Genomic DNA, 12,770 nt, shown 5'->3' with positions numbered 1-12,770 from the left:
GAAATAGGGCAACAATCACACTATAATTAGGCACAGAGGGTGCGGAAGCAAAAAGCCCAGAAGTACAGAGACAAGCAATGAAAAGGGTCCAGAGAGAGATGGCATGAGGACAGGGGTGAAGAAAGGCAGGTAGCATGGGGAAGAGTATGGTGGGGAGACAGAGAGGCAGAAAGTAATCATAGATTAGAGTTGGGGATACTAGGTAGCGTAGACTCAGTAGAGATGGAAGAGTGCTTGAGGGGGTCAGAAGTTTGAAGTCTCATTTATATTAGTGTTTGGGGGGACAGACTAATTCTTATCTGTGCAACTTTGGGGTTAGTTCATCAACATATCCAAATCATTTCAAAGTTGTCAGTAAAATTTTAAAGTGAACATGTCCATGTCATCTCAAGATTATCAGCACAATTTAGTGATCAGCGTGCTGGTCTTTATTTGCAGGTCTGGAATTTATCTGGGGTTTATATGTTGTAGGACCAAAAAATTCTGACAGCAAAGCCTAGATGGCTTCCCCCAATTTAGCACATATTACCAGAATGTGATATTTTTGTTAATATATGATATAGTTTGTAAATTAATGCTTCTTTGATCTTTGGGATGGTTTGTACATGACTTCCAGGTTCACCTTTTCAATCTTAATTCCTGTTATTGCCCCTTTTAGTTGGTTACTTATAAACTTACTACGGTTAACCCTTCCACATTAGGGGGGTTACGAGCATGGCACCACCACGATATGGAAAACCCACATAAAATTTTTTGGTGCTCTTTTCATACCAGAGAAGAAGTCTGAATTATTATGTTATTAAAAGATAAAATATATTTATATTATATAATACAGTACATATAAATTAATGCATTTCTGAGTTTCTAAACTTTTTTCTGTGTTGGCTGACTTTCGTGTGTCATCTGTGGCTACTACGAAACTCCCCAAAAATTCCCATTTAATTTCTTATGCCAACCTGCAATATATCAAAACCATGATGGGGAAAGTCACTATGTGGAAGGGATAACTGTATACCTATTGGTTGGTGGGGAGTTGTCAGGGAGACCAGGAGAAAGTGCATTTTTATCACATGTAGAAAGACATGAGAGTATAGTGGATAGACTGCTACTTTTTGAATCTGGAACATCTTTATGTAAAGTCTTGTACTAGTTTTGTAAACTCAAGCAAGTCATTCCATAACTAGCCTCCCCTTTTGAACTCTAATGCCAGACTTTTAATCACATTTTCTATACCTAGATGATACCCCCAGCACCTCAAGTTTGTTATGTCCAAAACTGACTTACCGGGGGCGGCTAGGTGGCGCAGTAGATACAGCACCGGCCCTGAAGTCAGGAGGACCTGAGTTCAAATCCAGCCTCAGACCAAACACTTGACACTTACTAGCTGTGTGACCCTGGGCAAGTCACTTCCCAATTGCCTCACAAAAAAAAAAAGAAAAAAGAAAAAAAAAACAAAAACAAAACTGACCTACCCACCCACCTCCAAAAAAAATCTATATATACTGTGCTTTAATGTACTATTTCTGTGAATGACATTACCATCCTCCTTGTCCTCTATGCTCATAAGCTCAGAGTTATCTTTGACTCTTCTCTCCTCACCACAATTAATCATTTACCAATGATAGTACCTAACAATACCACCTCTACAATATATCCTAAATCTAGCCTTTTCTTTCCATTCTCATTGCAACCATTGTAGATAGGGCTCTTTTCGCTTCTTGCCTGAACTATATTATTTTCCAAAGAAATTTTTATTGATAACCTTTATATTTGCATTACCTAAATTTCTCCCGTTATCTGTCTTTTCCTGAGAGCCATCTCATAAAATAAAGATTATTTTTTAAAAAAAAGAAAAAGAGGCAAAAACCAGCAAAACTACCAATACATTGAAAAAATGAAAATATATGCAGTGTTTCAAACCTGTGAACCTCCCAACACTGCAGAGGAAGGCAGGGTATCTTCTCATATCTCCTACTTGTTCTTTGTAATTTTTCAGCTTTGACTTTCAGTTGTTATTTGGTGGTTGTTCTTTCCATTTATGTTGTAGTCATGTATATTTTGTATATTGCCTGAACTTGTTAATAACTTTCCTAATAGTCTTACTGCCACCAGGCTCTCTCCTCTCCAGTCTGTCCTTCCACAGTGCTGTCTGAGTAATTTTTTTTAATTATTCTACTCTGATCCTACAACCCTTGTATTAGAAAATTTTCTGCATCTTCTCATTGAGTAAGTGTATTCCATTGTTCTTTATTCAGCCATTCAAGACTCTCCACAATCTGATAGTGTGTTCATTAGATTTGTAGATGACACTAAACTGAGTGGGACAAATAGCTAACACATTGGATGACAGAATCAGTCTCCAAAAGGATTTTGGAATACTTGAAGCATTGGACTAAATCTAATCAGATTAAATTCAATAAGGATAAATGTCAGGTCTTCCACTGAGGTTCCAAAAATCAACTTCATAAGTACATGATAGGGAAGTCATAGTTAGACATCATTTTGTCTGAAAAATATCTGGAGTTTTAGTGGTCTCCATGCTCATCTTGAGTCAGCACTGTGATGTGACAGCCAAAAAAGCTAATGTAAATCTTGAGTTGTATTAAGAGAATCATGGCTTTCAAGTAAAAAGAGACTATGGACCTTCTGTACTCTGCCCTCATCAGAGCTCATCTGAGGTATTGTATCAGTTTTGTATGCTACATTTTTTTGTTTTTGTTTTTAAGCAATTTGGGTTAAGTGACTTGCCCAGGATCACACAGCCAGTAAGTGTCAAGTGTTTGGTCTGAGGCCGGATTTGAACTCAGGTCCTCCTGACTTCAGGGCTGGTGCTCTATCCACTGCGCCACCTAGCTGCCCCACTGAATGCTACAGTTTTAAAGAGTTACAGCAATAAACAGAAGAGTGTCCTGAGGAGAGCAACCATGGTGAAGGGTCTTGAGTCCATGTCATCAGCATCAATTGGAGAAACTAGGGTTGTTTAGCTTAGAGAAAGGAAGATTCAGTGGGAGAGCAATCATGATAGCCATGTTCAGATATTTGAAGAGCTCTCATTGGGAAGGGATTATATTTGTTCTATTTGGCCCCAGAGGATAGAACTAGAAGCAATGAGTTTAAGTTCCAAAAAGATAAATTTAGGTTTGATTGCAGGAAAACTTCCTGACAATAGAAGCTGACCAAAAATGAAATGGGCTCATTCTAGGGATGCTATTTCTCTCTTCAGACGTCTTCAGGAAGACACATCAATTATGTTATAGGAGGGATTTCTTTGGGATGTGGACCAGATAGCTGTTGAGTTAGACCAGTAAACTTGTTTTGAAATCCTTCACTTACTTACTTCAAGGCCCAAATCAGTTTCACCTTCTTTGTGAAGCCTTTCTTCTCTAATCCCTTCCCCTCCCCATTCCAATTATCCCCCAACTGAAAAGTCTTCTTCCCTTTCCCCAATATTTTTGGGATCATTTCATTTTATTTGTCACAGTCTGAGTCATATTATACTTGGATATGTACATTTCTTATCCCATGGAGTATCTTATTTAATCCTTGTATCACTAATATGCACAGTAGGCAGATAGTAAAATTTGTTGAAATTATTCATTAGTAGTATCTTTTTTTGGAATACTTCACCTCCTCTTTCTGCTGTCATGTGTGTTTTTTAATATGTATGCCAGACCCAGAAAAGATATATAGTTGCCTTTGGGTTTCTATAGCTAATCGTTGATCCTTTCTTGATAATGGTCTGTAACTAGCTTGGAAAATCCTTCTAGAAACTAAAGGTGTTTGTCTACTTATCCAAGATGGATGGAAATTGTAAAGATTAGGGGGAAAATGTTATCTCTATAAAACCTGGGACAAATCTAATCATTACTTTGTAGTGGAGAAGGGCTTAATGTGTCTTTAAATTAGGACAGTGTACTTGGCATTATCTATTACACACAGTATATTTCCACTCTTTTTTATCTTTCTTAGAAGTTCAGTATGGAAACCTGGCTACCTGTACTTAAAACTAAACTTACAAAATGTTTACGAGTGTTCGATAAATATTTTTGGATGAATTAAAACACATACTCTTATCTGTGTATGCATTATATTTTCTTATATGTGAATGTTTTATTTAATAGTAAAATACTGTATCATTAGTATATCAATAGTAAATTACTATGTCATTCACAAACATGAAGGAGCAAAAAAGAGTGGTAATATCTTTTATTTAAACTGGCTTGACTACCTTTCTTTTGTGTCTCCATAACTACTCTGTCTCTTTCAGATACAGAGAATTACAACTCAGTTCAGAAAGCAAAGTGGCTGAATTCCTCCACCAGAGTAAATTAAAATCTTTTGAAAGTGAACGTGCTCAACTTCTACAAGAAGAAACAGCAAGAAACCTCACACAGTGTCAATTGGAATGTGACAAATATCAGAAAAAATTGGAGGTATGTACATTTCATGTAGATTTTCTGTTAGATAAGTTTTATCATTTATAGTTAATATCATTTATATAAATGATATAGAATATCATTTATAGTTAATAATCTTATACAAATCATTAACAGGGACTTAAAATTAATATTGCAAATCTACATTAATTCAAGCTACAAAAATACAGAATTTATGACAGTTAAGATAACTTGAAGTAAAATTTACAAACTGTATAATAAAACTAGTTTCCTAAGAAAATTATTCTTGTAAACCATATTGTCCAGTTTTTCTACTTAAAGAAACTATTTTAAAGGTTTTTTAAGGCACCTCTTTTCATGTAAAATGCTACTTACAGTTTACTTTTTTTGCTAGGCAGTGGGGTTAAGTGACTTGCCCAGGGTCACATAGGTAGTTAGTGTCAAGTGTCTGAGGCCAGATTTGAGCTCAGGTCCTCCTAATTCCAGGGCCAGTGCTCTATCCACTGTACCACCTGGCTGCCCCTTACAATTTACGTTTAACTAGTTATAAAAGCACATCCAGTAGTACAGTAATTTTAATAGCTTATGTTTTTAGAAGGCTTATTATTGACAGAGTCCTACAGACATTATCTCATTGAGCCTCCTGAACATACTTACAAGTCAAGATGTCAGGGATTGTCATTCCTGTTTTACCAATGAGTAAATTGATATTCTGAGAAGTTAAAGGACTTGCCTAGTTTCATGTGTCATATAAGTAGCAAAACATTCTGCAGACAAACTTGGTTATGACAGTTTTTATACTTACTTATTTTAAATAATATTACTTAAATAAAACTGTTTCTTAAGGTAATTTAAACCTGTAGCTAATTAAGACTAACCTTCTTTTCAATAAGTCCAGATTAATGATTAAAATATTGCTCAAATGTCTGGTTTTTCCAAGTATTTCACGCTTTTTCATATGGTACTCTCTCAAATTACATTAAGTGAGTAAATTATTTATCCTCAGTCTTGGTTTCCTCATTTGCCATTTAATCAATCATACAACCAACATTTATTAAAGGCCTTCTATATGCCACGAACACTGGATGCAAAGACAAAAAAAAATGAAATAATGCTTCCCATGAAGGAGCTCACATTCTATTTTAGTAGACAGTGTATATGTGTGTGTGTGCGTGTGTGTGTGTGTGTGTGTGTGTGTGTATACACACTGAACTGAGGAGGGGCTATAATACTTGCCTGCCCTACCTCACAAGGTTATTGTAAGGATTAAATGAAATAATTTATGTGAAAATAATCTGAAAACCATTAAATGCTCTACAAATTAAGCATGCATATTTGCCCTTTGTAGAAAATGTTCTGAAGTAAATATAATGACTGAAATATATTATCTATTTATGTAATCCAATAAAATGTATCTGCTTATTAACACCAGCTGTATGCTGTAGAAGAGGAATATGTAACTACCTATAAAATATAATTTGAAGGTACCAAGGAGTTCTATCTCTCCACCTACACATCCCAAACTGAATTCATCATCTTCCCTCAAAAACTTGCCCCTTCTCTCATGGTAAAAGAAGACAAGTTAATTTTATCCTTCTCTCTCCTTTAGATTCCATATCCAGCATTGAACAGTATTGTCAGTTCTTTCTGCAGTATCTCTCACATTAATTCCCTTCTGCCCATAGTGTCATTACTTTAGTTCACGCCTCATTATTCCTACCTGACTGTTAATAGTCTCCCTTCAGTCTCTTATTTTCTACAATTCATCCTAAGTAAGGCTGCCAAAATAATCATTCTAATGAATAGTTCTAATCTTGTCGTTCTGTGCCTAAAAATATTTAGTGGTAACCCATAGGATAAAATACATATTCCTCGGTGTGGCACATAAACAGTACCTTTCTAGCCTTATTTCACGCTGTTCCCCTTTCATGTACTTTGTGTTCCAGTCAAACTAGACTACTAACTGTTTCTTGAGTTAAACATGCCATCTTATGCTACTTCTTTGCATCTACCTGGAACACATACCCATCTGTTGAAATATTTCCCTTCCTTTAAGGTCCAGCTCAAGTACCACTTCCTTCCTGAAATTTTCCCTAATACTCCTAGCTAAAAGATCTCTCCCCCTCTTCAAGGTACTGTACAGCATTTGTTCTCAATCTCTCTTTTGTTCTTATCCTATTCTGTCTTACATAGTTCTTATTTGTGCATATGTATTATGCTGGAGCAGCACAATATGCTGGTACAGTGGATAGAGTATGGGGCCCAGAGTCAGGAGGGCCTGAGTTCAGGTGTGACCTCAGACACTTACTTTATCTCCCTGGGCAAGTCACTTAACTCTGTTTGCCTCAGTTTTCTCATCTGTACAAATGAGCTGAGGAAAGTGAAAAGCTACTTCAATATCTCTGCCAAGAAAACCCCAAAAGGGATCACAAAGAATCAGACATGACTCAAAACAATTAAACAACAAATTATGTTTCCTCTAGATTATAAGTTTCCTGCAGGCAAAGATTATCATATTTTTCTTCCTTGTATCTCTAACACTTGTTATGTAGTAAGTACTTGGTAAATATACTTAAAGAGGAAACTGGCAACATTCAGCAGCTGACTTGAGGACTAAGGAAGAGAGGAGAGTCAAAGTTAACTTTTCCTAGTTGTATGTTCATAGGAGAAAGAACAGGTTTTTTTGGGGGGGGGAGGTGATAAGTAGGCTTTTAATAAATATACTTTTAGTCTAATTTAATTACATATTAAAAGAAAATCCACTTTTTTTAATAACAGTGTAGGCTTATTTTTCATAGGATAGATAAGGTTCTACCTTCTGATATGGGAACATGATAGCTAATTTCAAATATTTGAAGACATGGAAGAGGAATTAAACTTGTTCTGCTTGGCCTGAGAGAGCAGAACAAAGACCATTGTGTGTATGTTGCAGAAAAGCAAAATTCAGCTTGAATTTTGGGTGTTTGGATAAGGAAGATCTAACTTTTTGTAAGTTAGTACTATCTTTAAAAAAAAGTAGAATTGACCGCCTCAAAAGTTATTGAATTCCTCCTTGCTTGACACTTTCAAATGGTGTCCAGTAGACTTTCCTGTTTATAATGTAGAAGGGATTCTTGGCTTGGTGTTGGTTGGACTTTTTGACTTCTGATGTCTTCTGTGATTATGACATTCTTGGATTCTGTATAAGCTGTTTGGAGTGCTCAAGAAAGCCTTCTTAACCACAGCTTTTAGTAGTAGTAGACAAACTTCATTCCTCATTCAATGAGAAATGACAAGTAGAACCCAAATCACACAACATTCCCAAGAAAAGGAAAACTTAGGTAAAATAAACAGCATCTCACCTCATTATACTGGTAGAAACACATCTGCATCAAGAAAAGCTTTCAGGAACTGAGGAGGTGCCCATCAGTTGAGGAATGGCTGAACACATGGCATATGAATGTAATGTGTTGAAAGAAATGACAAAGGGGGTGAAACCTAGATAAAAACTTCCAGAGAAGCCTGGGAAGACAGAGTGAAGTGTGCAGAGCCAAGAGAACAACTTATAACCATATTATAAAAATGAAAAATTTTTGTAAGACTTAAGAATTGTGATCAATGCAGATGATCAACCATGATTCTAGAGGTTCAGTGGTAAAGAATGTTAGCAATCTCCAGAGGGAGAGTTGATGTACTAAATATGTAGAATGAGATGCTTTTTTAACATGGCCAGTATGGGAATAAATTTGTTTTATTCATTCGTGCATATTTGTTGCAAGAGTAATGTTTTTTCTTTATTCCTCCACCCTACAGGATAGGGTAGGAAGGAGATAAAATAAATGCTTATTAATTGAAAAAAAAATTTTAATTTTTTAAAAAGGTCCCTAAGGGTCCCAAATAATATAGCCAAGATCTTCCCAAACCCCAGAAATATGCCTGGATTTAAGTGAATCTTTACAAGCAAACACCTGCCCAAAAGTTTTCCATAAAGTTATTAACTAGTAGTAGCAGATCCTCTCTTCTTCAAATCTCCCAAACACACCATTTCTCCCATATGACTTTAATAGTAACACAGTAGCTCAGCTGGCTCACTTAACCTAGTGTTGACCCACTTTTTTCACTTCTTATTTGCTTCTAACTCTGTCCATGGTGCTTACGATATCATTTCTGTTATGTAGATATATTGAGGTTTTTATACATGAAATTATATTGTAAATTATATAGATGGTGAACATTATTTAAAGAAACACTGTAGTGAGTACTTCCAGTTTATCTTTTTTGCTAATTGTAGAGTTATATGTGTCATGTTTGTTTAAATTGAGGTTCACCAGTGTTTTATTTAAACATTAATTTGGCCAGCTCATTGGAAAGCAAAGAAACCGCTATCAGGAATTTGTATTAATTAAACAGCTCAGTTGTTTGACACATCTGATAGCATAAAGTTCCTGCCTCCTACAGCTAAATACAACAAAACCTACATCTAGAAGTTTGGAACCCACATGTGGGTGTGGTGCTGTGGAAAGAGCAGTGAATTTGGAACTAGAGGATCTTGGTTTGAATCCTAACTTCCATTTAATACCTGTGTGACTCTATTTCCCTTTCTTGGTCTTAATTCTTTCATTTTTGGGGTTTGGACTATATTACCTGTATAGTCCTTTCTAGCTCCAAATTTATGATACTTATATTCATCACCATGGTAGATCCTAAAGGTAATAAGTCTTGAGGAGCCACAATTGATTTATGTTTGTTTGTTTGTTTTATATTTTCATAGTCTGGTAAGTGAAAGTTAAAGTCCATGGGATGATTCCTCATTAAAAAAAAAAGTAGCAATCTTGATGAAGTGCTGTATACTTTGCACTTTATAAAGAAAAGAATATGGATTGATCAGCAACCACAGTGGTTGCTGATAAAGAAATGACAGAGCATAGTAGTATGAATAGATACAGTGTGACTGAAACAGCAAGATGGATTCCACAAATCACACAGAAAAAGCAATCTCATTACTTAAAATCCATTCTCTGTAAGTAGAGGTTGGCCTAAAGGATTCTAGAGTCCTTTGAGATTTAAAATACCATCATCCTGTGAATTACAGGCAGTTCCTAATATTGACCATTTTACATTTCAGTGCCCCCTTCACTTGTAACTCACATTTCACTACTCTTACCTATTCAGTTAACGATTTCTACCAATATCTTAATAAATGAAGGCAGTAATAAAAATAGACATTATATGTAGAGTGAATATTTTACTTATCAGAATTGAGTTTTGATGTATTCTCCATGATCACATTGGGTCTGAAATCAAGGACATTATTGCAACAATTAAATTCCAGAATACAGACTAAAAACTATGCTTTAGTTTAATCTTCAAATAGAATTAAAAGTGACCTATCTTTCTGTGACCTCTGTGTGTGTGTGTGTGTGTGTGTGTGTGTGTGTGTGTGTGTGTGTGTTTTGGAAACATGAAATAGTACAGATAAAATTAAAAGTTTGGATCAAGCCTCTGTTTAGTATTCAAAGATGTTTAAAATGGGGGAAAACTATTACTTTTTAAGCTATCTGAAGATTGTTTTTTTAAGTCCAAAATGTAGTTACTTTTAGGTATTTTTAGCAATGGGGAGAGGTTCCATATAAAAATTGCACATTATGTATGTGTCACCAAAAAGTTTTTTAATTTTCATAAATTTAATCCTGTTTTCTTATTGGCTTATATTTACAGGTATAAGGTATTTTTTTTTAAATTTCTGACTAATCTTGAATTGGTTGTGCTTCCTAATATCAATTTAAATTTTCTCTACCCTTTAGACCTTATCAAATACTTAAATCACTCATAACCAAACACTTTTACATCCCAGGATTTAACTTCCATTAAAGGAGCTGATTACTTACTGGAGTCACTTCAAGTGAATTTTTGTGAATCAAATCACACGTAATTTACCTATTGTGTTAACTGATCTGTAAATGCAGATTTTCATCTGTTCACTTTTCATAAATCGAGGAATGCAAATGCCTTAATATAATTGCTTTCTAAGTAAACTTCACAAAATAGGGAATCTGAAGAGATTACACTTGTGTCAGGCAAGAAACCAGGGAATAAATCCAAAGCTACTTTCATGGCTACAAAAGAATTCTCAATCATAGATGCATTCCACAGTTATTGAGATCCTACCTTTACAAGGCACTGTGATGGATACCCTGGATAATACAAAGACGAAGAGGTAATATTCCCAGATTCCAGGCAATATATGAGTACATAGAGATATCTTCCATTCTCAGGTTTTGTTCAGTTGTCAGTCTTGAAGGAACCTGATAGATCAAAAGTTTATGGGATATTATCCTACTAAGAAATGAATTTTTCAAATTATATCAACAAAATTAATGTTACTTTAAAAAAAAACCCTATTCCACTAAAACTAAATGAAGCCATTGAGCAGTGATAGAATGCTCTTAAAAATGAATCATGGGGGGAGGAGGAGCTAGGCTGCGCAGTGGATAGAGCACCGGCCCTGAAGTCAGGAGGACCTAAGTTCAAATCTGGTCTCAGACCAGGTACTTGACACTTGCTAACTGTCTGACCCTGGGCAAGCCACTTAACCTCAATTGCCTTGCAAAAAAAAAAAAATCATGGACAAAGAATCTTGTTGAAAACCTGGAGAAGGTAATTGACTACAAAAGTTAGGAATATCATGTTGAGATTAATCAATTTGATTGTAAATAGTTACTAAATAAGTTTAATACATTGTATTGATGATCAATATTTTTTAATAGATCATTCAGTTTTTTAAAGGAGTAAGTTTTCTTTTTCCCTTATCTTTATTATCATATTTATTATTTTTATTATCATATTTCTAACTTTAAAAACTTATTCTATACATTTCATCTATTATGAAAGCACTATTTCTTCAAAACTTATAGTATCATAGATTTATTTGAAAATGTTTTGCTTGCTATCTATGGCCTGGCATATCTATGGTAATAGACACTCAAAGCTCAAGAGAGTTTGCCTTAAACACCTTTCTTGCATTCCCTCCAATACTGATTCAGCTCAGCTTTAAAAAGGACTGGCAAGCCAAAGGAAGATTACGGGAGGAAAGCTAAGCATGGAAGACTAAGTCTTGGAGAATGGAAGACTAAGTCTTGGAGCAAAGGAGACTTCAGATTAGCTGAGACTCTTCCTGTCCTTCCAAAGGATACTCAGGGCCTCTATCTCGATATTCTCATATTGCCCTACTTAAGCCAAAGTAGCCTTGCTGCCTAGACTTGGAGGTGTATCCATGAACAAAGGGGGAGAAGCTATAAAGTTAGTAATGGAGGAATACCCACATGCCCTCACACCCCCCAAAAAAAGAAAAAAAATGACTGAAACACTAAAAATATCAAGAGAAAACCCTCAATGAAAAAGCCTAGAGTATATACAGATAAGCTAAAAGAGAGAATACTAAAACCAGAAGGCAGGATGTATAGTAAATCTTCCTAAAGGAAATGCTTATCAACAGAAAGTTGGCCACTAGGAGTTAAATTTGGGAGCCATGGCAATTCATGAAAGAGATGAAAATGTAAAATGATCCTCTGTCATGTATGACCCCTTTTGCTTCCTCAGTGATAGTGGTAAATTGGCAGGAACATATGAAGGGTGTTAATAATCACATGGTTTTACACTACAAGCATTCATTCAGTTTTTGATAATCTTACTTATCAATCCTTGTCCAGCTAACAATTGGCATACCTATATTAAACTTACTATGAATAAAACTGGAAGACAAAAAGAAGTTAAAGCTGCATATGGAAAGATAGATCCAGGTTCTCAGGAGAGAAGTAATTAAAAGAGTTGATGGAATAGGTTTTATTTTGTTCCCATAAAAACATCATTTGATTGAGCACTTGGGCATCTTGCCTTGCAGGGCTCACAATGAGTGTTTAAAAAACAAAATCTAGAATGGAGATAATTGCACCATACACCTCTGTTGCAAAGGATGAAGAAATAAGAAATTTTACGAAGAACTTGCCAAGATCTCCAAACTAAGTAACATGTATCTTGATAGAGTGTGACTTCAGCTTTAAAGGTGAGCGTAGAATAAGATGTGCAAAACTTATTTTGCATGTGTTTTGGGATCAAGAAATACAAGATTCCAAGGAACTTGGAGACTGCTCAAAAGCCTCACTTGCTTATTATGAATACTTCCTTTGAGAAGTGATTCATAAAGTCATTGAATGTAGACATCATTAAAAATGAAATTGACTATCTTAACCTGACCAGAAACAATTAGTTTTTGATATAGCAGTCATTCAGAATTAACTCTCTCAGTGTAATCAAATCACAAGCCCTTGATCCCAGAAACAATACCAAATTCAGAGAAAGGATACGGATGAAAACAAACTGTATGTGGCTATCCCA

The 12,770-nt window shown here is 35.3% G+C and overlaps 1 protein-coding gene across 2 annotated transcripts in view; it reads left to right on the top strand.

Annotated features, from left to right (window-relative positions):
* The window catches only part of PIBF1 (progesterone immunomodulatory binding factor 1), a 298,482-nt gene that overhangs the window by 124,409 nt on the left and 161,303 nt on the right, over positions 1 to 12,770 (top strand). For both annotated transcript variants that reach the window (XM_027844511.1, XM_027844510.1), the window contains exon 11: positions 4,268 to 4,433. In XM_027844511.1, the coding sequence (XP_027700312.1) occupies positions 4,268 to 4,433 (166 nt within the window). The remainder of the gene's footprint in view (positions 1 to 4,267; positions 4,434 to 12,770) is intronic.

The sequence above is a fragment of the Vombatus ursinus genome, unplaced genomic scaffold (genome assembly GCF_900497805.2).
Source record: "Vombatus ursinus unplaced genomic scaffold, bare-nosed wombat genome assembly UNPS02014942.1, whole genome shotgun sequence".
Taxonomy (NCBI): Eukaryota; Metazoa; Chordata; class Mammalia; order Diprotodontia; family Vombatidae; genus Vombatus; species Vombatus ursinus.
This window is presented reverse-complemented; position numbering and strand designations above follow the sequence as displayed.